This window comes from Styela clava, chromosome 13 (assembly GCF_964204865.1).
Source record: "Styela clava chromosome 13, kaStyClav1.hap1.2, whole genome shotgun sequence".
Lineage (NCBI taxonomy): Eukaryota > Metazoa > Chordata > Ascidiacea > Stolidobranchia > Styelidae > Styela > Styela clava.
In genome coordinates, this window is record NC_135262.1 from 7,846,723 (window position 1) to 7,874,326 (window position 27,604).

The 27,604-nt window shown below is 36.6% G+C and overlaps 5 protein-coding genes across 11 annotated transcripts; all 5 read left to right on the top strand.

Moving 5' to 3' along the window:
- Nucleotides 1–429: 429 nt before the first annotated feature.
- On the top strand, nt 430–2,953 carry LOC120333128 (trypsin-like). Its single transcript, XM_039400478.2, has 5 exons — nt 430–568; nt 1,011–1,164; nt 1,575–1,852; nt 2,019–2,152; nt 2,706–2,953. The coding sequence occupies exons 1-5, from the start codon at nt 481–483 to the stop codon at nt 2,865–2,867; spliced, it is 816 nt and encodes a 271-aa protein (XP_039256412.1). The 5' UTR covers nt 430–480; the 3' UTR covers nt 2,868–2,953.
- A 2,270-nt stretch (nt 2,954–5,223) lies between these two features.
- On the top strand, nt 5,224–8,099 carry LOC120333127 (trypsin-like). Its single transcript, XM_039400477.2, has 5 exons — nt 5,224–5,260; nt 5,421–5,571; nt 6,171–6,448; nt 6,736–6,863; nt 7,947–8,099. The coding sequence occupies exons 1-5, from the start codon at nt 5,224–5,226 to the stop codon at nt 8,097–8,099; spliced, it is 747 nt and encodes a 248-aa protein (XP_039256411.1).
- A 2,757-nt stretch (nt 8,100–10,856) lies between these two features.
- On the top strand, nt 10,857–27,309 carry LOC120332724 (alkaline phosphatase-like). Of its 2 annotated transcripts, XM_039400034.2 has the most exons (11): nt 10,857–10,977; nt 11,193–11,306; nt 11,475–11,596; nt 12,639–12,813; nt 13,351–13,526; nt 13,646–13,847; nt 14,593–14,739; nt 14,815–14,994; nt 25,469–25,630; nt 25,907–26,051; nt 26,783–27,309. In XM_039400034.2, the coding sequence occupies exons 1-11, from the start codon at nt 10,860–10,862 to the stop codon at nt 26,991–26,993; spliced, it is 1,752 nt and encodes a 583-aa protein (XP_039255968.2). In that variant the 5' UTR covers nt 10,857–10,859; the 3' UTR covers nt 26,994–27,309. The 2 variants fall into 2 exon arrangements, with proteins under 2 accessions (XP_039255968.2, XP_039255969.2); XM_039400035.2 differs by lacking the exon at nt 14,593–14,739.
- Nucleotides 15,172–16,787, top strand: LOC144431292 (uncharacterized). The gene is made up of 2 exons (XM_078119223.1): nt 15,172–16,292; nt 16,576–16,787. Exons 1-2 carry the CDS (start codon nt 15,196–15,198, stop codon nt 16,637–16,639), a joined length of 1,161 nt encoding a protein of 386 aa, XP_077975349.1. The 5' UTR covers nt 15,172–15,195; the 3' UTR covers nt 16,640–16,787.
- Nucleotides 19,150–23,538, top strand: LOC144431291 (uncharacterized). Of its 6 annotated transcripts, none has more exons than XM_078119219.1 (2): nt 19,150–21,107; nt 22,474–23,538. In XM_078119219.1, exons 1-2 carry the CDS (start codon nt 19,781–19,783, stop codon nt 22,965–22,967), a joined length of 1,821 nt encoding a protein of 606 aa, XP_077975345.1. In that variant the 5' UTR covers nt 19,150–19,780; the 3' UTR covers nt 22,968–23,538. The 6 variants fall into 6 exon arrangements, with proteins under 6 accessions (XP_077975345.1, XP_077975347.1, XP_077975348.1 ...); XM_078119221.1 differs by having other exon boundaries at nt 19,150–20,651; XM_078119222.1 differs by having other exon boundaries at nt 19,150–20,594.
- Nucleotides 27,310–27,604: the final 295 nt, after the last annotated feature.

A 27,604-nucleotide genomic window follows, 5' to 3' on the forward strand; every position in this document is an offset into this window, starting at 1 on the left:
AAAAAACAATGCGATTTTGTGTTCGCCTCTTGTATTATAAGTAATAGTTGTTAATTATCATATTTGATACAAACCCCCAAAATGCCAATGTATTTTCCTACATATTTTTAAGAACAAGAAAAACTTCGCTCTAACTGAGACACACCATCACGGAAATAGAGCCAAGTTTAGAGGTTTTGTTCAAAAATATGAAAGCACTCGGGTCTTATTAAAGATATTGTCAATTTTATTATTTTATTTTAAAGTTTCGTTGTATTATTAAATATTACTTTATTTTAATTCCCGAGGGTCTCGAATATATTTGGCCTTGCCAAGTGTGTCCCAATGAAAACAGTTTGAAGAACACTGGACGATCTTTCCACGGGAACGATTCTACACCTGCTAGTTCTCATACGTTCAATTATAGCTATGACGCAGATAATTCGTAAACTTACGCCAGCGTGGAGTTGCTAAAATGTATATAAACCACCTGATATTGCAATGAAAATCATTATTTCGAACTCTGTATTAGAAAACGAAATTAAAAGAACCATGAAGCTCTTCATTGCCTTTTTACTCACACTTGGTGGTAAGTGTCTAAATTTTAATGACGATTTCTGATTTTATAACGTTCTTCACTAACTGGCAAATGCAGAACTATTCTTCCTATCCGAATCTAATATAATGCTTGACATGACAGAGATACCTGCATGTCAAAACTGCACGATATCAACATCACAATGACGTTATACCATTCGATGACGTCATTTCTTAAAATTTCGAACTCTCGACATTTGATAATAAGAATGTAAATCTCTCGAGCTCACAATGATGAATTTTTTCCACTCAATTAGTTGAAGGGTCAATTTTGAGTTAGTTTTTTATTGTTGTTGAATATTGGTTATAACGGTTCTCAAAGTTGCCAACAACGATAATATCAATATTTCTGGAATGAAAAAGCAGAAACCTGGGTTCACGTAGTTTCTTCAATGATACTTTACCGTTACATGAGCCATGTTAATTGCTTTTAGTGGCAAATGCTGACAAGATTGTGGGGGGATCAGAAGTGGGTGGCCCCATTTCCTATCAAGTAAGAATTGCTTATGATACGGGAGGCATTCGATGCGGAGGAACTCTGATATCCAACCAATGGGTGTTGAGCGCCGCCCACTGCAAAGGACTCCTGTAAGTTGTCCTTTTTTTACTGTGAAAATACATTTATTGATTGCGGTGATCTCACGACTTGATAAATTTTTGTTGTCCATGACGTGAAAAGTCGCGTCTCCCCTTACCTTATGAAACAAGTTATTTTAATTTATCGGTGTTTGGAGTTCCCAGAACGCTACTACTTCTAATTTTTGATAGCTTCGGGATTCGATATTTTATTCTAAATTTTCTTATTTTTATATTCAACTGGCGCACTCAATTCTCGTAACATTCGGCTTGAATTTGGGGCAATATTAGTCATATAAACATCGTTACCTTGGTATATGAAGCGATTTTCTGCGTTACGCATTACAATAAAAATCCAGAATTAAGCTGAGGTGATTTAGGATACAATAACGTGCCGTAAATATATAATTAAAAAAATTCAGACAAACCTGGGAGAGCTGGGTTCTTCATTTCGGCTACTACAATCCTACAACGATAGGTGTCACTCGCACAGTCATTCAACAAACCTGGAATCCGGATTACAACTCGCAAACTGTAGATAACGACGTTATGGTATTGAAAATAGATTCTGCTGTTGACTTGTCAAACCCGAGCGTTGTGTACTACGCTCTTCTTCCAGAACAATCCAGTTCCCTCACCAGTCCTGCAATCGGTAGTCCATGCAAAGTGAGCGGTTGGGGAACAACAAAAGCTGACGGAGGTAAGTGCGATTTCATGATTTTTACTTCCATTCAAATAAAAAAAATTCTGATTACTGCATTTCTCATAAAAACGTTTGCCTTAAATTAAAGCTTCTTCGAATGCAAATGAATAGTACATAGGATTGATTGTTTAGAATAACTTCATGTTTACTTGCTTTGTTATAGACACATCACCAAATTTACTTGAGGTTACCGTGTACGTTGTCAGCAATGAGGATTGTAGCAATAAATACTCCAGATACGGCGGTGTGACTTCCGGAATGATGTGCTTGGCCGACAGCGGCAAAGATGCCTGCCAGGTAAAACTAATTTAATATTTCTGATGCTTAGTAATGGTTTAAACGTATATCCGAAGTCTGTGTGTGCAATATGTTTTGCTGTTCGAGGTAAAAAAAAAGGCATCTGAATCACAAGCGCTCAGGAAGGCTTTTGATGTATAGCAATTATAACATACCAAAGTATCTGACCAATTTTTGAATCGAAACATAAGGGTTCGATTTAACTTCATCAAATAATTGAATATATAAAATATTATATATTGAATGACCTCTTGCATTAAAAAATCCTGCAAAATATCATTCAGACCAGAACTGTTTTCAAAGCGTCGTTTTTCGAGGAATTCAAAACATCTCACATTCCTCCAAACTTTGATCCAGACAAAACTTTTCATTTATTCACGCGCAGTATTTTTTTTAAATTAGTATTTTTGTATTACATTCTGGATAAGATAACTGGTAAGTATGAAATAGTGGCCGAATTTACTTTTTGGTTTAAGGGTATGTCAAACTGTTTGCGGATTAACTATTATATTTGTTGAATCAGTATTCATTATTATTATATTTCAACCAATAGGGTGATTCTGGTGGACCGGCGTTTTGTGGAGGCAGACTGGAGGGAATCGTCTCTTGGGGAGTTGGATGTGCTGATAGTCGTTATCCCGGCGTATACACTCGTGTCTCCAAGTATGTCGACTGGATCTTGCAGCAAACTGGACCATTGCCAACTGCATACTAAAACGAGTTTTCCAGCACCGTTTTAATTGGTTTATTTTCAATTGAAAACTAATAAGATTGTATACCAATAAAAGTTAATTTAATAAACTCGAATATGAAAAATATAATGCCTCTGATGCTCTTGAATGGGGTTACATAGAGAACAAGAAAGCAATGCTCAAATGCAAGAAATACTTAAGTCCAACGACGAACCGTCGTACCGGTGGTTTATGCGACTTCCATTGTAATCCGTTACCCAATCTCTATCAAAAAACGTTTAGTTTGCTATGTAATTGCGTCATTATTGACAAACATAAAGTCTCCCCCCTGGAACGAGCATAGAATTCTCGGACAACTTTTTTTACGATTTGTCTTTCTAATTCATCTGGACGGGATCCGTGCTTTCGAAAATAGCTCTTCTATTTGGTATGCATATTCAAATTTTCACGGGGATCACTTCAAACATGGATTATCGAATACGGGTGTACGCAAAACTTTTTTTGTCATATTTAATAACATAAATAGTTCTGATAACAATTTTTAATAAAAATGAGTGGAAACAATACTGCAGTTTGTCGACGGGGCATTGCAACATCACGACTGCGTGATGAAAAACTGCGTACCAGTATTGGGTAGAGGTTCAAAAAGCCCGAGTCGCAAGTCACGTGTCATCCCAGTCAAATTCGAGTTCGATTTCGAGTCGAATCATTGGGCTACGTCTTACTAGCGATTAATTGAGTGTGAGTCCGAGTCATTTTATTGAGATTACTCCAGTCACGTCGAGTCTTTGATAAATTTAGTGTATTTTGAGAAAATTCTGCGTTCTCCTATTCAAACATCATGTTCTCGCGATCGTGACCTCTGAGGAACGCGACTGATAATAAAATACTGGTGTTTAGTAACTAAGTGCGTAGCTTGTGGGGCTGAACAGAATCGTTAATTTTCAGAACGTAAGTTAACAATAGTTAGGGTACGGGTTATTTAACCTATTACTAAACTTGGCGTGTGGAATCTGCAGTCTATATAAGAATGATATACATTATTGACGCTACATTATCGCGAAATACCAAGAAATTAGAAGCTAAAATTGATGGATGATTTCCAAAACATTCACCCATGGTAAAATTAAAAAGCTTGCTGTAAAGTTTACAATTAAAAAAATTAGGCCGACGGTTTACGACAGGATTCAGCAACCTTTTGCCGCTCTCGGGCCAAAATTGAGGGTTGCAAGTCATTAGCGGGCCGCACATATTTTTTGAAAGTTGAAAACCAAACGGATAATACTTTTTATAATAAAAATCAACAGTGATACATCTCTCGAATAGAATTTAGATTTATTTCCTCATTGCATCTCAAAATATTCCATTTGAATATTTTCTGCGCCATTGGACCCTTTGCACTTAGCATCAACTTTTCTGCGTTTTGTTGCCATTTGTCTAATTATAATTAAATTATAGGCTCATTAAACGAGTAATTGTGAATTATGTACTTGTTTGGTTATAATATAATTCAGTCTAAGGAATATAATCGTCAAAACGGGTGTTATAATACTTATAATTCAGTGAAGCGTCGCGGGCCGGATTATATTACTCCAAGGCCGTAGGTTGCCGACCCCTGGTTTACGATATTTAACGGGTAACGAAAACTCCATGCGTTCCACAAGGCCTGTCCGCTTGTTTGTCGACAGTTGGTAGACAAATTTCCAACCGACAGTCGCCGATGTAAGACAGAGATTACTATGACGACCAATTTAGTCGCAATTTCGACCCTAGGTTGTGCGTCATCTTGGGAATAATACCTCCGGAGCGCCGCCCAACCTACTAAAACACAAGGCCTGTGATGACGAACAGCTCTGACCCACGTGTCACCCGTAGTATTTTTAGGTGCCCCGAATTACGACAAAGATAAAATAATATTTAAGCGGATCATAATCCAATCTGACGAGAAGATGCAACAACAAGTTTCTCAAAGATTAATTAAACCATTCAGCAAAAATGTTTGCCATTACTGCACTAGGCCATCGAGTTCACATAATATAGCCTACTTAAATATACCTTTTTTGTTTGCCTGAAGTATTTGTTGTACTCAAATTAATTGACGTCACGGTGTTTTTGTTTGGTTATATACTGTATATAGATTATGTAATTCTAACTATGTTTGGCAAAAATTTGTATTTTTGTCTTACATATATCAACATATGTCAATTCTCATGCTACAAACATCCATTTGCGTCACAAAAGATAAATTCCATTTCGGCCCTTGGTTGGCATATTTGTGGATGTTATCTTAATTTCTAGCAGCTTAGTGTAGTCGACTGCGCGCTTGCTTTTAATAATTTTTTGCAATAGATCATTACGTTGCATTGCAGAAGTATAGTCATGAAAATTTTTGCTGTGTTTATGTTCTTAATTTCAGGTAGGAAATATATTTTTCAAATAGCGTTGTTTTTCACCGATTACAGTTCCAAAATGTAGTTTACTCATAATTAGATCACTTCAGCTCTTTTGAGAATATTTTTCTGTAAAAGTGTTACCACGGAATGCTGCTGTATAAATTCATATTACTTTCTTTTTAGCCACTCATGCTGACAAGATTGTTGGGGGGACAGACGCGAGAGGACCAATCTCATACCAAGTACGACTCCAGTATGAGACAGGTAGCATTCGATGTGGGGGAACACTTATCCATCAAAATTGGGTTATGTCTGCTGCCCATTGTCAAGGAAGGTAATTGACAATATTTATTCATCTTACGTAGTCAGTTCTGCAAGAGCCCACAAATTAAACAAACATTTAATCTGAAATGCGAGTCGCTCGTTTGTATGTACATTTTTTTTATGCGAATACAAGCATTATAAATGCAGATTTCTGGATGCCGTTTAAGTAGTCTGTGTGCTTCATATCCTATGTTTTATTTTGGATGGAAAAATATGAAAATGAAATACAAAAAGTTGAAAACGCAAATTATGATAAACAAATAACTTATGAAAAGATTTGTAAAGTCTACGGAAAGAGAAATCTATAAAGGCAACTGGAATAACAATTTTATGTTTTTCTGAAGTCGATTTTTATCACGGTGAAAGAAAGTTGTGGTATTTTATAATAAATATGTGTGGTATATTGAAAGTATATCTCCGGATTTTCAAAATCGCAGAGGTTTGATTATTAGAAAAAAAATAAAGGTAATGAACACACACATTATTCCGGATTATCAGAATACACGCTTGTTAACGACAGCAAAAGATTTAGGTATCTTTAATGTTTTACTGAATAATCCACGTCAATAACGATATATTTTACTTTTTCGTACAATTTTTATTCAATAGACCAAACGAATGGAGTACTTGGAAGTTAGCATTTGGTTATTACGACGGGCTTCATGAAGGAGTTCATATACATGAAATAGCAGATCAAATTGCCCATCCAGAATACAACTCCGGTACTACCGACAATGACGTTATGGTACTGAAAACGCACGGAACCGTTTTACTTTCCAATTCTGTTCAAGTCGCTGCCCTTCCTATGCACTATGAAGGACTTGACCTACCTGAATACGGATCTCCTTGCATTGTTAGTGGATGGGGAACTACCTCATCAGGAGGAAGTGAGTAAGAGTTTTTGCTTCATGCACATAATGTAGTGAATCGTAAAAATACACCCAATAATGTATTTCGGTATTTCCACTGTTTTTTTTTATCATATAATTTAAAAAAAAACTCGACTCAACAACATTGAACCTTGTTAAAATAAGTATAAATTAAATGTGTGGTTTTCCAGTTCTTATTTATACCCTCGAATCAATACTACGCGAAATTAAAGTCTTTCAATGAAATGTATATAAAGGGATAAAATATTTATAACTTTTCAATTAATAATTCTATATTGTTACAGCTGTGTCAAAATATCTACAAGAGGTGACCGTATACGTCGTTCCAAATGCGGAATGTAACATTCCTTACACCGGCTCAATTACGACTGGAATGATGTGCCTTGAAGCTCCCGGAAAAGATTCGTGTCAGGTTTATATAAAATATTTATCGATTTGATTTGTAAATTACGGTGTCTCCAAAATGTCGTGTCCCACGTGTACGTGTCCCACTTGTACCACGTGTCCTACTTGTTCCACGTGTCCCACTGTACCACGTGGTACAAGAGGGATAAGTGGGACACGTGGGACAAGTGGGCAAGTATGACACGTGGGACAAGTGGGACACGACATTTTGGAGACACCCTGAAAATTATATAATATACACTAATATTTGTAATAAGGAGGTATTCTAAATATCACGTTCCAATATTGCCAATATTTTCATATCTTTTTGAAATAATCAGAGTATAGTTATTGATCCACTCATACATTGGCAATACAGATCGAATAAACATTTCAACGAGATAGCGATCAGAGACCGCCAACTTATCGATCTAGCGGCGTATATCTTTCGCTTTGGCTTAATAGCGACACCGCGTGTCCCATCACTAATTAATCAATAACTCGCCAATTATACGACCTAATTCATCCAAAATCGATAGGCTTCCGAGATATGATGAATGCACATGTAAAAATTGGAGCAGATTCAACTTCGCCTTCGTGGGATATTGCGTGTATCTAACAGACACACAAACAAACAGACAAATACCTATCAACGTACAAGATCAAGATCGATAAGTAATCACAGGCTTGAACGGCGCAACTATACAGCGGCACGAAAAATACCAATTAAAAACAAAATAGCAACACTCAAATATATGGACACCACGCCTGAATGAATAATATGGTCATCACAACGTCATAATTACTTCTGATCAAATGTTATGAGAATTGTGCCGAGATTCTGATAGAGTTATACTCAAGAGTTCATCAAAAATATATTGAAAATCCGAAATCTATTGGCCCGCTGGTTCCAATAAAAAACTACAACAATTTAGCAAAAACACCGATACGAGCCAAACGCAAGGTTACTTGGCCAAGTCTAAACAAAGCGCAATATCCTCGCTGTTTACTTTTAATTAATATTTGAGTGACGTCGCGTTAGTAACGCATAAGATGGCATTCTCTTTCCGCCACACACGATATACTGACAGACTTTATTTAAATTTTACAGGGAGATTCTGGCGGCCCAGCTTTATGTGGCAACACTGTTTCCGGTATTGTATCTTGGGGAATTGGATGTGCGTTAGACAGATTTCCTGGGGTATACACGCGTGTATCTCGCTACGTGAACTGGATTGTGGAAAATACAGATATTACAATGTAGTTTGCTTCAAGTTTTGTTTCAGTGTAATAAAACACTCATTAGATGTATACTAATTTTGTCATTTATTGGGGATATAGCAACACTGAAATTTTGAGATTAAAAGCAATTTTTCCAAAGTTATCAGATAACTTATTTAAATTAATCCAGTTTTGGACGTGATGGCTATGTGCGCTCCGGGATTTGTTTCTATGATTGTTCAAACTCGGGTATACATCGATCTTGATTGCTGATGTAAATGAGGTAGATGTCAGAGAACATAACAATTCACATATTATACAAACCAATTCAAATCTACTTCAGCATAACATTAGTGGACATACCGATCATTTCAATATTATGTTGTTTTTGACACAGAATAGGTCACCTAGTGGAAATCTTGAAAAAACGCTTTTATCTTTGATTACCGGACCAATTTATTCAAAATTGTCATTGGTTGAAGATGGAATTTTTCTCTAGAAGGGTATTACTTTTATTCATTTCAAATATTTCTGTTAGCTCTGTGGTATTAGTTTTTGTTTGCTATGACGTCAGCGAACGTTCTGCGGACGCATATGCTGGCACTCCTCCTCATGTTCTTTTGATCACTGCGCGGTGACTGTGAAACAAGAAACAACTCGTAACTGTCTCGTAAAGGCGGGGCTTGCAATCACTGTTATAACTGATGTCTTTGCTTGTCTTGGAATCGGTAAACGTGTCTATATATTTGAGCATAGCCCTCCTGTGTTGTTGTTGTTATTCTTTGTCACAGAAAAAAAAGCTTTTTTCTTCGATTACTGGACCAATCGCTTTAAAAGTTTCCGTGCTTTAAGATTAAATCGTGTTAACACTATAATAAGACCAAGAAGCGCATTAATGACCTACAACCAGTAGTGGGATTCAGCGGTTCGCACCGGTTCTATAGAATCGTCTTACAGAATTAAAATGTTATGAGATCAGCGAACCGGTTAGCATTACATGACTTTTTGTAACAGAACCGCCTCAAAATTCGAAATTTGTATGATGGAACCGGCTGACAAAAAATTTGAATCCCTCCACTGCCTACAACCTGATGCAAAATTACGCTGATGATTTTTCAGCACTACTACTTAAAATACCTCACGAACGAAGTTCACTTTATGTGAGTGGTCAACGCGAAAAATTCTCCAAAATAAGATAGAATAAAATTAATAACAAAAGTGCTTCCATGATAACCCACCTATAACGCAAACAGTGTATACAAAAAACGATCTTGCAGACGAGGTAGGCTTAGAAAATCACGTGTATTCCTATTATTGTTAGCAAAGGTTTCTACGTACTGATGTATGAATTTGTAATTCGTGATAACCTTTTTGACTTTGTGCGATAAAACGGCAATTTCGTTACCTATTATCTCATTTTTCCGCCCTGCAATTTTCGTCTTGAATTACATTCATTACAATTTAGTATGCGAGATAAAGTCAGGAAGCGATATTATTTTGACTGAAGTACTTTTGGCGGTTTATGGTAGTGGCAGGATTTATAGAGGACTTTGAGGTTGAAAATTTGTTAAAACCAACGTTTGTTACGGAATAATCATCAACGTGTGGTGATAAAAAATCATTTTCGGGGAGTTTGTCGCCAAAATTGAGTGCCAAAAATAACAGTATCGGAAATGCCATCACAATCATTTTAAGTTTAATTCGAGTATTCCCTTTTCAAGAACTTTCTCTTTGTTTTCGAATTGTTTTAGGTCTCGTAATAACTGTTGTCGACTGACATTTTAATCGCTTATTTGTGGTGCACGTTCTAGCTTTATTCAAAGGTTCGGATAAGAAATTGCTTTGCGTAAATTTGCCTATAAAATTATTTCGGTTCGTAATCCTTTTTCGAGGCGTCAAATGACGACTAATAAGAACCCTTATTTATCGACTGAACGATAATCGCATCCCTATCACAGATCGGAGCCATCCCACAATTTAAATAGTAGCAGAGAAATGAGGTAGTACCCGGTTAGTGTTACTGAAACTGTAGACCGCAATTTGATGTTTAATTGGATTATTTGTACAAAGCCCTCGCCACTTATGCAAAAAAATAAAATTTGAAACAAACACCGCCACGTTTTTTAAAAATTAGTACTTCTCTAGTTAGGATTAGAGTTGAGAATGATTTGAAAGTTTGAATTTCCAACGCATTATGCATTCCTATCTCTAACCCAAACCCTTAACTGGATAATTACTAACTTTCTTATTTTGAGCGTTGGCGGGGTGTTTATGGCAGGGGCTTTGTACGAAAGATCATTTTAATTTTTCTTTATTTTACCTGTCAGGTATGAAATTTAAGCTTCAACTATTTTTTTATGGCATACTCTTTTACTGAAACATTTCTTACTACCATTGGCTAATAACGTTCATTTATTTGCAGTAAGTGGCTTTCTGACTTCTTGAAAATGGTTGCGTTATATCATAATAATAATAAATTACTTACTTAAATTAGTATGAAGTATTATTAATGTAACGCCTACTAAGCTTGCATGCTTGACATCTTCAGATTAGAACAAATGAAATGCGGTATGGGGGCGGTTTTTGCACATGTACGTGGTCAGTATAGCGTAGCGTTCGCGGACGGATTCATTTGCTTTTTTAGATCGAAAGTTGTCCTTTTTGGTGGCTTCTAAACCAGGATTTTACTTTCAAACTATATATACATACATGTTGAATATAAATTTTGACTTCCAAACTAAAAGTACGCATAGTTGAATCAATAACTTCTGGTTATTGTTGTTTTATCCAGATGTTTTATGGAATGATATATAATATGAGGCTGTTAGAAATACACTCAAACTATCTTGCTGTGATTGTGTTTGCTCAGATTCTATACGTCATGATCGAAGTTGGAGCTCAACATCAAAAAGTTTGGTCCGGTAACTACTAATTACATATTTGAATAAGTTTGATTGTGGGTATAGGCCAGTTTGTATACTTTAAAGAGAAAAGAAGTTCAATGTTTTATAATTTCGGTTTCTATTCGACGTTGATACTTTAATAGAAACTGCCTATTGACATGCTGTATTGCTGTGGAAGGGACTGTATTATGCAACTGTCGAACTGTGTATTACTATAAAAAATTTACTTGCAGATGAAGAAGAAACCGTTGAATTCTGGAATAAAAAAGCCCAAGATGATCTGGCCTTGGCTCTACAGAGAAATGAATTCTATGACGGGGTGGCACAGAACGTCATATTGTTTCTTGGTAACAAATATAACTAACTCGATTTCGGAAAAATAGTGCAAAGCTTCGCGATCTTCAAGTTTTTTTTTATAAACATTTTGTCGCTAAAATTGTGTATATAAATCATAATAAAAATTTATATATGTACTGTATTCCGATTCGAAATTTCAATGTCGCTTTTCAATTTAGGCGACGGAATGGGAATACCAACTATTACAGCTGGTCGAATTTTGAAAGGCCAGCTGAATGGCCAACTTGGGGAAGAATATGAACTTTCCATAGACAAATTTCCAAACGTAGGTTTATCCAAGGTATGTGTTAGCTTTACTAGTCATTTGTATCCGAAGTCTTGCCAGTTACTACGATTTAACTCGGAACCGTTATGCAGGCACGAGGGTATTGTTGCGTAAACAAGTGTTTGTATTCAAAACAGTAGTGGTTTGTCCATATTTGTTTTGCCGAAATAAAATACGATACTCGACAAGGCATTATTGGACACGTAGTGAACATAACGATCGTTTCAAAATTTTGTTGTTATTGTTATTTGTCTCCATCATTTTTAAAAAAATCGCTTTTCTCTTCGAATACTGGACCAATTGCTTTGAAATTTTCAGTGGTTGAAGATAAAATTTTTCCCCAGAAGGCTATTACTTTTATTCATTTTAAATATTTCTGTTAGCTCTGTGAGATTTGTTTTTGTTTGCTATGACGTCATTAAACGAACTGCGGACATCGGACGCCATTTTGTGTCCTACTGTACTGCTTCGCTTGGTGTGAATATATTTGTAGACTGTGATCTGACGGTACGGTAAACCGTACTGTACTGCGAACAGACGTGTTGGGCGTAGCTCTCTTGTTAGTCATCATAAACACGTTGGATACTAGATACATTTTTTCCGCGTGGCATGTTTTTCTACGTAAATTCCGTAACATATCCTTTTTTTAAATGCAATTCATTCAATATTGCATTATTGTGTTCGGCTTACTTGGACTACATGTATTATAGTGAAAATTGGTTTGCAGCCTGGCGCACATAATCCTGGTATTAAAAGCGCCATTACTTATAATAATAATATATGCACACATGGTAAAGACACTTCATTCGACTATAAACAAAAGGCCCAACTGCGCTCTTAGTCGTATCGAAACCACAAATTGACGTCCTCAAATGCCAGCTAAACTATATACGCTATGCCATCTTGTACAAAAACATACAACTGTATGTTTCAGTAACTATTCTACAGATTTACATTCATTTTTGTGTTCATTTCTTATTAGATCAGAGTCTGCAACTTCACTTTTGAGTGAGTTTGCTTGCTTGATGTTTGTTTTACTTCTAATTTGTATTTTTAGACTTACTCAATAGATAGACAAACTACGGACTCCGCCGCGACTGCGACGGCTTTTTTGTGTGGTATCAAATCTACCTGGGGAACTCTTGGTTTAGCCGGGAAAGCAAGAATGGGTGTTTGTGAGTCTGCAACAGGACAAGAAGTAAATTCAATCCTAATAGATGCGTACAATCAAGGTTTGTTGCTTTGTTGAATTTTAATTCTCGGCGCTCCAGAAGTTTGTGTACCAATATGGAGGTAACTAACTTTGTTCGCCTACTTTACATCAAGTTGTGCTGGGGACTGAAACCTATGGGCAAGGGGTATATTCACTTAGCTAACACAGACAATCCCCGAACTCGTAATAAAACTAAAATAAGGAAAATCGGAACGCCAGCCAGCTCACTATATATATCCAATGTTTATTTCACTCACCTGAGATAAGTAGGCATGGCATCCTTTGCTAAATTTGTTCAAGTCAAGTTCCCAACTGCGTTGAATTTCCAACCGCATAAGTAGAGGATTTACGGACTAAAGAGACCTCGTAACCAGTTGAAACGCTACCATTAGAAATACTGTATACAAGCTTTGTTATATATCTTGGAATGGCAAAAACCTTATCGTTGTAACTGTGCAACTTGAGTGCAAGTGTTGGCACGTTTTGATGACTACTCCTGTATCATAAACTAATTAGTACACGTATTTCATTCAACATTTGATTGCTGCATTTCCAGGAAAGTCTACCGGCATTGTTACAACCACGCACCTCGTACACGCTACTCCAGCGGGTGCGTATGCTCATACGCCAGAACGAAACTGGTACAGTGACGCACAGTTGACGCAAAATGCGATCGACGGAGGTTGTACAGATATAGCCAAACAGTTCTATGAAAACTCTCATCAGATTACGGTATGTGAAGTAACAGGTGCAATGTTTTAGAATACTAATATTCGACCTGTTCATTTTTATATCGAGATTGCCTTCCGGAACTTAAAACCTAAATAGGTTTAATATACTTCCATATGCAGGTTGCTCTTGGTGGTGGTAGGAAATATTTTCGGCCGAATAATATGCCTGATGTCGGGTATCCACAACATAACGGAACACGGCTTGATGGGAGAAATTTTGTGGAGGAATGGCTAGGAGACGCTGGTTCAGAAAGTAGAAGTTTTGTTTGGAATAAGCAACAGCTTGAAAAAGTGCAACCAGATTCAACGGACAGATTGTGGGGTAGGTAACGTTCCCCCAATATATCCTATAGGTATCAATAAATCATTTATTTTGGTTCTCTGACATAAACAATACAAAAAGTAAACAGACAAACAAAATGCAGAAATACCTGGGAGCTGGGAGACGGGCATAACTTAAAAAATGTTAAAAAGTGTACAATGTACGTGCCCGCCCACCAAAAAGAACAAAACAAACATAGAAAGATTGTAGGGCACTCCTGAAGTATGCGCACCAAGATGTCGTATAACCTGAACCTTAACCTGGTACACAACCAGATTTCAGGTTGTGCGCCATCTTGTTGTGCATACTTCAGGAGGTCCGATTGTAGAGTTGAAATGTGTCGAGCTTTAAAGATTCGCTCATCCCGGAAAACCTCGCTGAAACTGCTACACTTGAAGGCTTGATTTATGACAAATTTCCTTTGCTGTACGAACAACTTGGTATGGATGGTTGTCGATTCAGATTAAATTGTCAGTCAGATTAAATTAAGCGAATGTGTCAGATACAAACATACGTTTGAGCCTACTTCATAAATTCAAGTAGGAGCGAGCTTGTAGTTTTCGATCTATCCCATCTTGCACTTAAAACTGACTTTATTTTGAACCTTGAACCAATAAATTAGCCTATGGTGATAATAACGTTGTCATTTGTTAGCCCAATGCCTAATTCCATGGAGATTAGAAAAGTCTCGATAAGTGAATAGACAATTTTTTTATAAATTCCCAAAATTTAAAACTGTTTGCAGGCATGTTCCAGCCGAGTCATATGAATTTCGAAATCGATCGCAATTCAACAAACGAGCCGAGTATTTCTGAGATGGTGGAGAAGGCTATCCAAATACTAGGCAAAAATCCAAATGGATATTTCTTGCTTGTAGAAGGGGGGCGAATCGGTATGTGTGTTGGAATTTTTCATTCCACCTCATCCCATATTTAAAAAAAATATACTTTTTCATTTTTTTGTGTAGATCACGGTCACCACGACAGCAGCGCCATTGAGGTTCTACACGATATGGTTGCATTTGACGACGCAGTCGACAAAGCAACAGAAATGACTTCAGAATTGGATACTTTGATTGTCGTGACGGCAGATCATAGTCATACAATGAGTTTAGGAGGTTATGCTTTACGAGGAACCTCTGTTTTTGGTATGTATACATTTCGTGTGTCTAAAGTACAGAGATCAAGTTAATGTGTAATATTGAGTGTCCCGTTTCTTATATTTGCTGCTTAATTTCAGCTACAAGGTGTCGCTGACTAGATGACTCTATGAGTCTTTTCGCGACTCCGCGTAGAGTTCGCATTATTTGAGACCGCACGTAGAGTTCGCATTATTTGAGACCTATATTATGAATTCCTATTCTACAGCTGTGAAACATGGAGTGGCGGAAAAAGTTCCGATTGCTCGAGATAAGAGAAAAGCTGTCAACATGGCCATACCCAGACCTCATTGTTTACAAATGAAGTTCGAAAGAAATCATCCGGATGTGTTGGAAAAGGGACTGCGAGCGACAGCGAAAAATATTGTACTAAAAGGCGTTACAACTAAGCAAATCGTTAGTATAGCAGTAAGACCGTACCATACAGTCGATGTCACATGCCGCACTAGAGCAGAGATACTAACACTGGATAAATACCTGAAACAGCAAAATATAGCTGGATTTAAATGGTTTTTATACGTTGAAGAAAATACAACAGTGAATATATCATGGATTCCAGGGCATATTAAAAAACAGCAACTTCGTTCTACATTGTTAGAATTTGTAAAAGAGTTGGATTCTGACATCCAGGAAGCAAAGGATGAAGATGGCATTTTAAATGGATGGATGTATGTATCAGTGCCTACAAACCAAATTCAGCAACATCCCATACCAAGTTTCATCTATGTAGAAGGGTGCATGATATCTGTTAAATATCGCGGGCAGCAACAAACATGTATGAAGTGTAATGAAGTTGGACACTTTAAATTCGAATGCCCAAAGCAAAATAGATTTATAAACCCTTTGAAAAAGCAAGACAGATTCACCGACAAACAAACATTGATAAGAATAAATGATAAAACACAAAGTGAAGGATTGACCACTGATTACAATGATGAAAATGCAGTCAAGCGTGACCACCATAACAATGCTGATAACAGTACTCCAAGTGTTTTCACTTTAGCAGATTTTATGCCAACTACAGACGAACCTAATTCAAATGATGACAAAAGTGCTGGGTCGAACGATCGTGACTTGGAGACTTCAAATACACCAATGGAGGTCAATGAACAATCTGGAGTTAAAAGATGTAGATCGCCTGATCAGAAAAAACATTTGGCAAATATTAGGCCAAGACTGGATAGCGTAAACGACATTGATATACCAAAATGTATTGTATGCGAAGACCAACTTGAAATAATGGACGACAACGCTAAAGAAGCTATCTGCTACAACTGTGAAATCAGGTATGCCACTTACACCTTGTTGTAATGGTATTGGTGAAATATTGGAAAATGATGTTGCTAGGTGTACCACTTGTGAAAATTTATTTCTGAAGTGTTGTTGCTCTGCTTTGAACACCCTACCAGTGGAGAATGGTTTCGATAAATGCCATAGCGTAGGCTGTGGTAGCTACATAATGCATTGTCCTTGTGGTAGCGTTTCGTATACCGATGAATCTTTAGAATGCAGATGTGGAAATACTCTAAATGGCTGATATTAAATTGAAAATAGCCTCTTTAAATACAGGAGGTATACGAGAATATTCAAAAAGACGAGAAATTTTTTTGTTATTGAAGAAGAAGGGATTTAATCTTGTCTTCCTACAAGAAACACATAGCAAACAGAATGACGAGAAACAATGGCTGAGAGAATGGGGTGGTTCTGGAATTTTTTGTAATTACTCGACCAATTCAAGAGGTTTGTGTATTCTATTCGGAAACAATATTTCATTCTCACTGCACACTCAACATAATGATCCTCAAGGAAGATTTCTCGTGGCCGACATAACTATCGGTGTTGAAAGACTTATTCTGGCAAATATGTATGGACCAAATAACGATAATCCTAATTGTTTTTTGGAACTACTTCATACTCTTGAGAGCCAACAGAGCCAGCAATTCATAGTTGGAGGTGACTTCAATGTAGTCCTTGACAGTAAAATGGATAAAGTGGGCGGCCGAATAAACCATAAAAATAATAAATCAGGACAGATGTTGCATAATATTATGGAAGAACTGAATTTACAAGATTCCTTTAGAGTAATAAATCCAAGCAAGAAAGCATACTCCCATTTTCATAAACAATCAAAAACTGCCACCCGAATTGATATGGTGCTAATTTCTCAACATTTATTGCAATATCAGTGCAAAGCCGATATTATACCTTGTGTTTTGTCTGACCATTCTATAGCATCGTTAATGATTGATATCAATCCTGTCCCCAGAGGTACCGGATACTGGAAGCTGAACACTTCCTTGTTAAATGATGAGAAATATGTTACTCAAATTAGACAAGTAATCCAAAATACCATAATGGACCACAGCATGGAATACGTTGATCCAAATTTTATGTGGGATACAATGAAATTAATAATTCGTGGGGAATCAATAGCCTATGCAAGTAGGAGAAAAAAGCTGTGTGAAAAAAAGATGAAAGATCTTGAAATATTAATATCTTCGCTAGAAACCAAGTATGCCAGTCACCAATCTGATGACAATATGCAACAACTGGAAATTGCAAAGCAGTCTCTAAATGAATTGTTGAAGCAAAAAACTCGTGGCTACCTGATTAGAAGTAAAATTAAATGGGCTGAAGAAGGGGAACATAATACAAAATATTTTTTCGGTCTTGAAAAGAGGCATAAACAAAGGACATCTATTGCACAACTGTATGAAAATGATAGAATAATCTCAGATCAAGAACAAATATTGAAATGTATCAAATTATTTTATACAGAATTATACTCGGAAACATCATCACATAATGTTGATATAGAAGAAATATTGCAAGGGATCGATATACCACACATGGAACCTGAAGTTTCAGACCTATGTCCTGGTGTTATCACAGAAGGTGCTTGTTTCGAGGCTTTGAAATCCATGAAATCTGACAAAACACCCGGGCTTGATGGTCTTCCAGCAGAGTTTTATAAGGTGTTTTGGAAGGATATCAAACATCTTTTGATGGCTAGCTACAATCATTCATTTTGTAAAGGGACTTTAAGCAAAACACAGAAAAGAGGATTAATAACTCTTCTTCCTAAGAAAGGACAAACTGAACATTGTATAAGCAATTATCGCCCAATAACTTTATTAAACGTGGACTATAAAATACTGAGCAAAACATTAACAAACCAAATGAGTAATGTAATCAACGAAATTGTTGATCTTGATCAAACTGGATTTATTAAGGGGAGGAATATAGGGGATAATATTCGACTGATTTGTGATGTGATTGACATAACCGTTGCTGAATCATTGCCTGGGGCTTTAATTTTCCTTGATATACAAAAAGCATATGATAGTGTGAAATGGGATTTCTTGTTCAAAATTCTTCATATATTTGGATTTGATCTTAAATTCATAAAATGGGTTAAAATCCTTTACAATGATATACAGTGTTGTGTTACAAACAATGGTCATATTTCAAATGATTTTGTAGTCCATAGAGGCCTAAGGCAAGGTGATTCTTTCAGTTGTCTTACATTTTTACTGGTAATTGAAATTTTTGCAAACATGGTCAGGCAAAACCCAAAAATTGAACCCATAAAATGGAGGGATATTTCTATAAAAATTTCTATGCTTGCTGATGATGTGACAGTAATGACCAATGGATCAAAATCTAGTATTGATGCCCTTTTTCAAACTTCAAACATTTTTGGGATTATATCTGGGTGCAAAATTAATATAGCAAAATGTCAAGCAATGTATATTGGCACTAAGATTGGAACCTCCCCGATTAGTAGTGAATATGGTCTGAATTGGAACGATGAAATTAAAATATTGGGTGTTATTCTGTCAAACAAAATGGAGGGTATATACAGCAAAAATTTTCCTCAAATATTAGATAAAGTCAAAAAGCTACTTCAGGTGTGGAAAACAAGAAATTTGACGTTTTTGGGAAGGGTTTGCATTATTAAGTCTCTCATTCTACCCCAGATATTATACCATGCAACTGTTTTACCAATCGATGTTTCTGAAAATTTTTTGACTGAATTGAATAGAAATATATATGTTTTTATATGGGGTTCAACTTGGGAGCGGATCAAACGAAATACATTGATTGGCCCCAAAGAAAAGGGAGGTGTTGATATGTGTTACGTTGTAAACGTACGTTTGTCGTATATTTTGCCACTGTATGCAGTGCATCGTGCTCTGCCTTGCATCCAATCATTGTAGACTCATTATTACCCTTTGTTTGTAGCGTAAATTAGTATTATTATCTATTGTCTGGTTTAGCGTTTTCCTTTCGGTCATTTGCATCACGTATTCGTCGTGTAAAGAGTCGCAGATATTTGTCTGTATTGTGGACTGTTTATTTATTTGTTATATATTGTAATTGTATTAGCCTCCCGGATCGGAAAACGTTTGGTGAGAAATTTGCCTTTTGTTGTTGTTATATGCTTTGACTTATGTTAATCAATTTTGTTTTATTTTATTTAAGAAAACCGCCGTTCTTTGCCAAGAATATAAAGAAGTGATTTATGCACGTGTCTTGTTTGTGGACAAAGGGGCTGAGAGTGGCGCGTTCGATACGTTTTCATTGTGTCTCGTCGATATAGATTCCGGGCTATCAAAAGACGTGACATAAAAGTTTTCAAACGTGCTTCAAAATTCAAACGATTTCAAGTCCCCAAACATAATTTGTGAAGTTTTCAATGATATTAACGTTAATACCAAAATTCTCAAGTTTTCAACCAAAGGGTTTCAAACATTAATTCGGGTTCTCGATAATGGCAACCGGTGGTAGGTCGGATGACCAACATCAGGCAATGATTAGCAATGCTCCTGGCAGTTTTAATGAATTTAAAACTCATCTAGATGTTTGCAGGAGTTCCAGTGACGTTAGCGACGTGGGTTCTTCAGCGTCATCGACTTTCTCCGTCCGGAATGCAAGAGTGAAGTTGGAGCTGGCACGCCTAAAGGCCCGTCAAGAAGAAGAACTCTCAGCTTTAGAAGACGACTTGCGTAAGCTTCGGACAAGACACGCTTTACAGGCTGCTGAAACAGAATCAAAGGTTTGGGAAATGAGCGATGACAAATTTTTGCGGTGGGTAACAGTAGATAGAATTAGGCACGACAATAGCGTGAAAACCCGTGATTTCCCACCTAAATCCCAGCTCATTGATAACGGTCGTGAAAATACTCCACGACGTTTGCCTACACACACAGCTGATAGTAGCTCAGCTAATCCTGTGCCTCCACGTTTGAACCATGCTTTACATCGCAGAACTGTCGATCTACCCAAACCGGAAATTGCAAAATTTTCAGGTGATCCAATGGAATATTATTCCTTTATCCGCAACTTTAAGGCCCATGTTACAGATCTTGTAGATGATGATAACGTACGTCTCAGTTATTTGTTACAGCTGTGCCAGGGCGAAGCGAAAAATGCCATTGATCATTGCTCAATGATGGAACCGAGTCGCGGATATCGCGAAGCTATGAGAGAGCTGAAGAATGAATATGGTAAAGATCATGTCATTTCCCGCACCTGTTTGGACAGGTTGAAGCGTGGTCCGAAGTTGAACTTTGACGACGCGAAAGGTATGCAAGCGTATGCGCGTCTGATGCGGAAATGTGGCTTAGTTCTTGGAGAAATCAGTGAGTACGACAATCTTAATAATTTTGACAATTTGCTGGCCATTGTTAAACGATTGCCACCAGAGTCGCAAAACGCTTGGGATTTCAAAGTGGCAACAATTTTAGAAACGGAGGATCGTGAAGCTAGTTACAACGACCTCTCTAAATTTGTCACCGAGCAAGCTAATGTTTCAAGATCAGACTTTCGTTTTGCCCGAAGAGATAGAAGGCAATCAAATTATTATGAAAATTCTAAGGCGAAAGGTAGTGCTTTTGCTATTTCTGCTAGTGGTTCAAATTGGCACTGCCCGTGTTGTAATTTCTCTCACGAATTATTCAACTGTAAGAAATTTAAAGTCCTTTCATGGTACGAACGATATAACGTGGCTAGACGGAATCAGTTGTGCTTCAAATGCTTAAGACGAGGGCATATGTTTAGACAGTGCACCCAGAATGAAAGTTGCCCCATTCACGATTGTAAGTATCCGTTCCATCATGTTTTGTTGCATCGCGATTTCGAGACACCTACACGGCGAGATGGTATTAGTAAACAGATTTGTTCCGTCGGTACCTCGATGAACCATGCGGATCACGACGTTCACGCTAATAAATTGGCGCCCGCAAAGCAACAAGGGAACACCGGTGTTTACATGAATATCGTCCCGGTGACAGTAACTGCTGGCAACAGGGCTTTTGATACATACGCTCTTTTGGACTGTGCTTCTACAACCACCATGTGTAGTGTGAAATTGATGAACAAATTAAATCTAACCGGGGTGCCTATAGATGTTACATTGCAAACTGTTGGTAATCGCCCCAAATGTGTTAAAGCAAAGAAGTTGTCCCCTCTACTCGTTAAAGAAATTGACGGACATGACGATTGCATTGAATTGCCCAATGTATTGTGCGTGAGTAACTTGCCCATAAAGCCCAATAAGCTACCCTCGCGCAGTTCCTTGCGTAAGCTATCCTATTTGTCTGATATCGACTTTCCTCGAATACACGACGGTGAAGTGACTTTGCTGATAGGAGCGGATGTTCCCGAAGTGTTTGTGTGGGAGGAATTTAGAAAGGGTCGGAGTCAACAGCCGATTGCGGTGAAAACCCCTCTGGGTTGGTCTCTTATGGGTCCGTCTCTGACCGTCTATGAAAACACTTCCATTAATTTCGTTGATACAAATCCTTTGGCGTCGCAGATTGAGCGACTTTGGCGTACGGATTTTGCTGACGTCCCCAGTATTTGTGACACTAAAACTTCAAAACTTCCCGCGAAGATAGAATAGCGCGTAGTTGCATGGAAGACAAACTCAAATTTGTTGATGGACATTACGAACTACCTTTATTGTGGAAAACCAATCATCGCGAGTTACCATGTAATCAGAAAGTGGCGGAGAATCGCCTTCGTCAGTTACAGCGACGTCTTTTCAAAGATGACACATTGCACCAAAAATATATTCAGACATTGAATGATTATGTTGATAAAGGATACGCTCGTATAGCTGACAGTCCTAGGTCGCCGAACATCTATCCAACAAAATGGTTATTGCCACATCATCCTGTGATAAACCCAAAGAGCCAGACGACTTCATTGACGCATTGAGACGCTTTACTGGACGCAGAGGTCGTCCTGTTCACATATATTGCGACAATGGAAGCAATTTTGTAGGTGCTTGTCGCGAATTGAAAGAATCAATTAGCAAATGGAACGAGCAAAGTATTGCAAACCATCTGCGTCAACGTGACGTAGAATTTAACTTTAATCCTCCATACGCCAGTCATACGGGTGGCGTTTTTGAAAGAATGATTAAATCAACTAAACGAATTCTATCTGTATTGTTGACAGGTCAATCGATTACTCATGAGAAGTTGGAGACACTACTAGTTGAAGTGGAATCGATACTGAATTCCAGACCGATAACTCCAGTGATAATGGACCACTCAGCTGATGAACCGTTGACGCCCAACCATCTACTACTTGTTGTTTCGTCACCAAATGTATCACCAGGTGTATTCACGAAGCGTGATTGCTACGTTCGACAGCGATGGCGCCAGGTACAATATCTGGCAGATGAATTCTGGCGTCGATGGATAAAAGAGTACCTGCCAACAATAACACGAAGGTCGAAATGGACGAAAGGACGTGATAACTTCAAAGTCGACGATATGGTTCTGCTAGTTGATGAATCGATTCCTCGCGGTCGATGGACTGTTGGAAGGGTTATAAATACCTTCCCAGACAAACATGGACTCGTCCGCTCAGTGTTGGTGAGAACCGGCACGAATGTTGTCAGACGACCCATTACTAAACTATGTCGATTTCTAGAAGACCAAAAATAGTCCATCGAATTATTGTTTCATTTACAACGTTTAATTTTTTTTTTAGAATATATTCCCTGGGTCATATATTCGGGTGGGGGTATGTTACGTTGTAAACGTACGTTTGTCGTATATTTTGCCACTGTATGCAGTGCATCGTGCTCTGCCTTGCATCCAATCATTGTAGACTCATTATTACCCTTTGTTTGTAGCGTAAATTAGTATTATTATCTATTGTCTGGTTTAGCGTTTTCCTTTCGGTCATTTGCATCACGTATTCGTCGTGTAAAGAGTCGCAGATATTTGTCTGTATTGTGGACTGTTTATTTATTTGTTATATATTGTAATTGTATTAGCCTCCCGGATCGGAAAACGTTTGGTGAGAAATTTGCCTTTTGTTGTTGTTATATGCTTTGACTTATGTTAATCAATTTTGTTTTATTTTATTTAAGAAAACCGCCGTTCTTTGCCAAGAATATAAAGAAGTGATTTATGCACGTGTCTTGTTTGTGGACAAAGGGGCTGAGAGTGGCGCGTTCGATACGTTTTCATTGTGTCTCGTCGATATAGATTCCGGGCTATCAAAAGACGTGACAATATGATAGATATAAAAAATTTTATTGTTGCCCAAAAAATTAAATTCATTCAAACACTCTTGAATGAGGAAGTTAATCCAGTGTGGAAATTGATTGAGATGGAAGTGCTTAGCCAATACTGTTTTCAAGCATTGCTTGAAGGAAAATTGAGCTCAAATTCATATGTTCTGAAGCATTTACCTTTAACATCCATACGAAATGTATTTAAAAACTGGTATTTCTGTAAAAATGTGCTTTTTGATTGGAAAATGTCAAATTTTGATCAACCTATATGGTACAACAAAAGTATTTCTTATGCCAGAAAACAATTTTTTATAAAGTCTTGGTATGATCATGGTATAAAAGCTGTAAGACATTTAGCAAATGTGGGTAATTTGTTTACTTATAGAGAGTTGACTGAAAAATATGGCATGCAATATAGTGATGAAGAGTATGTGAATTATTATCGCATCACTGGAGTTCTACCCGATTATTGGTTATGCAATATTGGAAACTGTGTTGATTTTAGTGTAATAAGTGACACTGAAGAGAATGTATGTCATTTTATTTCTGAAACATTCGAATCAGGAAAAGTAAATAAAAGCATCTATAAAAAGTTGAACCTTATCAAATTTATATCCCCTGATAAATCAAGAAAAAAATGGACAGATCTTTTGTATTTAGAGAGTGATTTTAATTGGAATAAATTGTATATGGATATCTTTTATTGTACTATTGAAACTAAATTGCAATCTTTTCATGTAAAGCTATTTCATGGTGCCATAGTACTAAACGATAGATTGTATAAATTTAAACTTGTTTCATCAGAGTTATGTGATTTCTGTCATTCGAATGTTGAAACTACTGACCATTTCTTCTATGATTGTATAGTTGTCCAACAGTTTTGGGAATTTCTGAACATGTGGATATATTCAAAAACAGGGATTAATTTTAACTTTTCAAAAAAAGATTGCATGTTGGGATATGTTTGCCAATTCTATAACAAATTGTGTAATTGTATACTTCTTACTGCCCGGTTTTATCTATATCGTTGTAAGATACAGAAAAAGAAACCACTGTTCTATGTTTTTACCTCATATCTTCATGAAGTGAGGGAAATTGAGCGGTTCATTGCACATAAAAATGGCAAAATAAAGAAACATTATCAAAAATGGAAAATTTTAGGATATACACACAATAATTGATTATTTTTATATGATGAATTGTGATTATGTAGTTTCTATGAATATTGATTAATAATGCTGTAGATATTGTAGATGTATCGATTAACTGTGTTTTATATAATAATAAATATATATAAAAAAAAAAAAAAAAAAAAAAAAAAGACTCCGCGTCAACTGCAACAAGCCGATATCCATTTGACATTTTGTTACATTATGTTATTTATTCATTTTTCATATCGCGTATTGTTTTTTGCATGACGAAAATAAATATCTGAATCTGAATCTGAGATCAATTAAACAAACCAGATAGAATTGCGGATAAAGATGGGAATCTCATCAGTCGACTTTACTGAAATCAAAACTCAAGTCAAAACTATTGACTTCGTCAAATTTTCTTGTTTTCGCTCTTGCTGATAATGTAAAAAAAAATTTCAATTGTATACAATCTACAAAACTAGTACCGTTTACTAGTATTCTTTGCTCTCAGTTCGCCGACGTGGGTATAATAATTATATTGGCTGTCAATTTGCGGAATACAGAAATAATAGTTGATTAAAATAAAAATGTGGATTGTCATCGCAGATCATGTATCTCAACGAGTTATTTTCTTACATTTCAGAGTTTTACCAATTTGAATAAATCAGCGATTCGCTACGTTTCTTGGTCGATCTACAAAGAATGATTCGAAACCTTACTAATATCCTCGTTTTGGGGTTGAAAAATCCAAGCCATTGCAATATCGAAAATATCTTATTTATGTCAGGTTTAGCAGACCAGATTGAAGTGGAAATGATAGACACAAAGCCAGCTACTTCGATTTTGTATGGCGATGGCCCAGGTTACTTAGGAGAAGGAACCCTGAATGTTGTTCAAATAAATCCAAACGAAAAATTTGAGCGGGAGAATATTACACTTGTCGACACAGGTAAGATCAGTTCAAATTTAGATGAAGTTTAGTAATAACGGTGGCAGAGAATTCCCATCTAACAGATTAAAGATTTATCAAACGTACTTCGACTTTCTCTGAGGTTGTATAAAAGCTGCTAATCACCTGCTTTACTGGTAAACATTACCGATCTATTCGCTGAAAAAATAGATATTTATAAACCAGAAAAATCCATCACAAGCCACGCAAAAATTCATGCCTTATAAAGTAGGAAATCAGTCAATTTAGCAGTTAATGCAACGTTTATTATTTCAGCCGGAAGGACATACCGGCAGCAATCCGCGGTTCCCAGAACTTCAGAGTCGCATGCAGGAGACGATGTTCCTATTTATGCCAGAGGACCAATGGCTCATCTTTTTCACGGAGTTCACGAACAGAATTATATTGCACACGTGATGAGGTAATTTGTATTGGTATTAAAATGAAATTGGAATTATGAATAAAATATCGATGATGAAATATTGTATATCTTATCTGATCAATAGACAGAATATAATATGATAAAATTATAATTTTATAATTCTGTTCAATCACATTGAAAACTTTTATACGAGTTGCTTTGCAGTTATTTTCTCTTAAGAATACTTTAAATCAGGGGTCCTAGCATTGTGTTGTTTTTAGAGACTTGAATCGTTGGATGATTAGCTCAAACCAATATAGCTAACTATTCGAAGCCTAAATTTCTGGTTCATGTTGAGCTAAACATACAGCGGCAACATCGATAACATTTAGGCAAATCGAAGGGTTCATTCGATACCTTCAGAAATAAAAAACATCAATATCTTTAAATATATTCCTCACAAACGATGAACTATAGTACAATCTCTTACTTGAACGGAGACTCGGAGAGAGAGTTATGTATATTTAGGATCTTTTCAGATTCCCTCCATTTATAATATTACAAATTGCAAAAATTTATACGCAATGGACAGAACCATTCTCCGAGACCCTACTCCCACTGCCAAAATGAGAATATGGACAACTATTGAGTGACGTAATATACAGATTCATAATTCAGTTAATTTGTCACCTTGCGATTGAAAAATTTACTTTAAAGGGATACTGTAGATAAGAAGCCTCAAGAAATCAGACCATTCAGATATATTATGAAACAGTATACTTTTTCTTCAGATATGCTTCCTGCCTGGATGCTGACAAAGCTCATTGTGCTCCGAAAACCGACGGAACCGGACCTTACGTTCATTTTCTTTCGTTGAATCTAACAAAATTGCAAGCTCGCTTCGCTCTATACTTTATGTTTGCGTTGTTGATTTGCTCCGCTTTAGTTTTGATTTTCCTAACTTATTTGTTTTTGGCAAGGAAATTCAGAAATCGAAAATAGATTACATATTCTGTATTTACTCTTTCGAAAACCCTTGGTCATACGATGAATCAAGTATTCCTTGCATCGGGGACTAAAAATGAAGTTCAATTCCATGATGATCTTTAGAAATATGAATAAGAATATATTATGAGTAATGCAAAGGATCATTTTCAATTTTTTGCAATCATGACCTGTATTGGAAACCACAAAATGAATCACGGAATTTTCTGTTTGAAGTTTTGATTCGAACGTTGAAATAATCGAATCATTTTTGATTATATTTAACCAGCCCTAACAATTTAGTCGAATGTGCTCTTATCATCTGTTCTCTGCGTTAAAAATAACTAGGTACATTCAAATCATATTAACCCAGCACGTTTGACTAAATGCTCTCAATGTAATTTGTGTGAGTGAGGAACAAGAAAATATAACAGGAAATCGTTCATTTTTTCATTTACCGAATAAGGAAAAATGAAAAAATTGGTGAATTGAGACGCGATAAACCAGTAACGGTTATCGAGCAACTTCACCTACGATGGAGTCAAACAATAAATCATACTGATGAAAAAGCCTGAAGTTATAGGTGGAGACAACATTTATCGCATTTTGCTACTATTGGGATCGTGCTT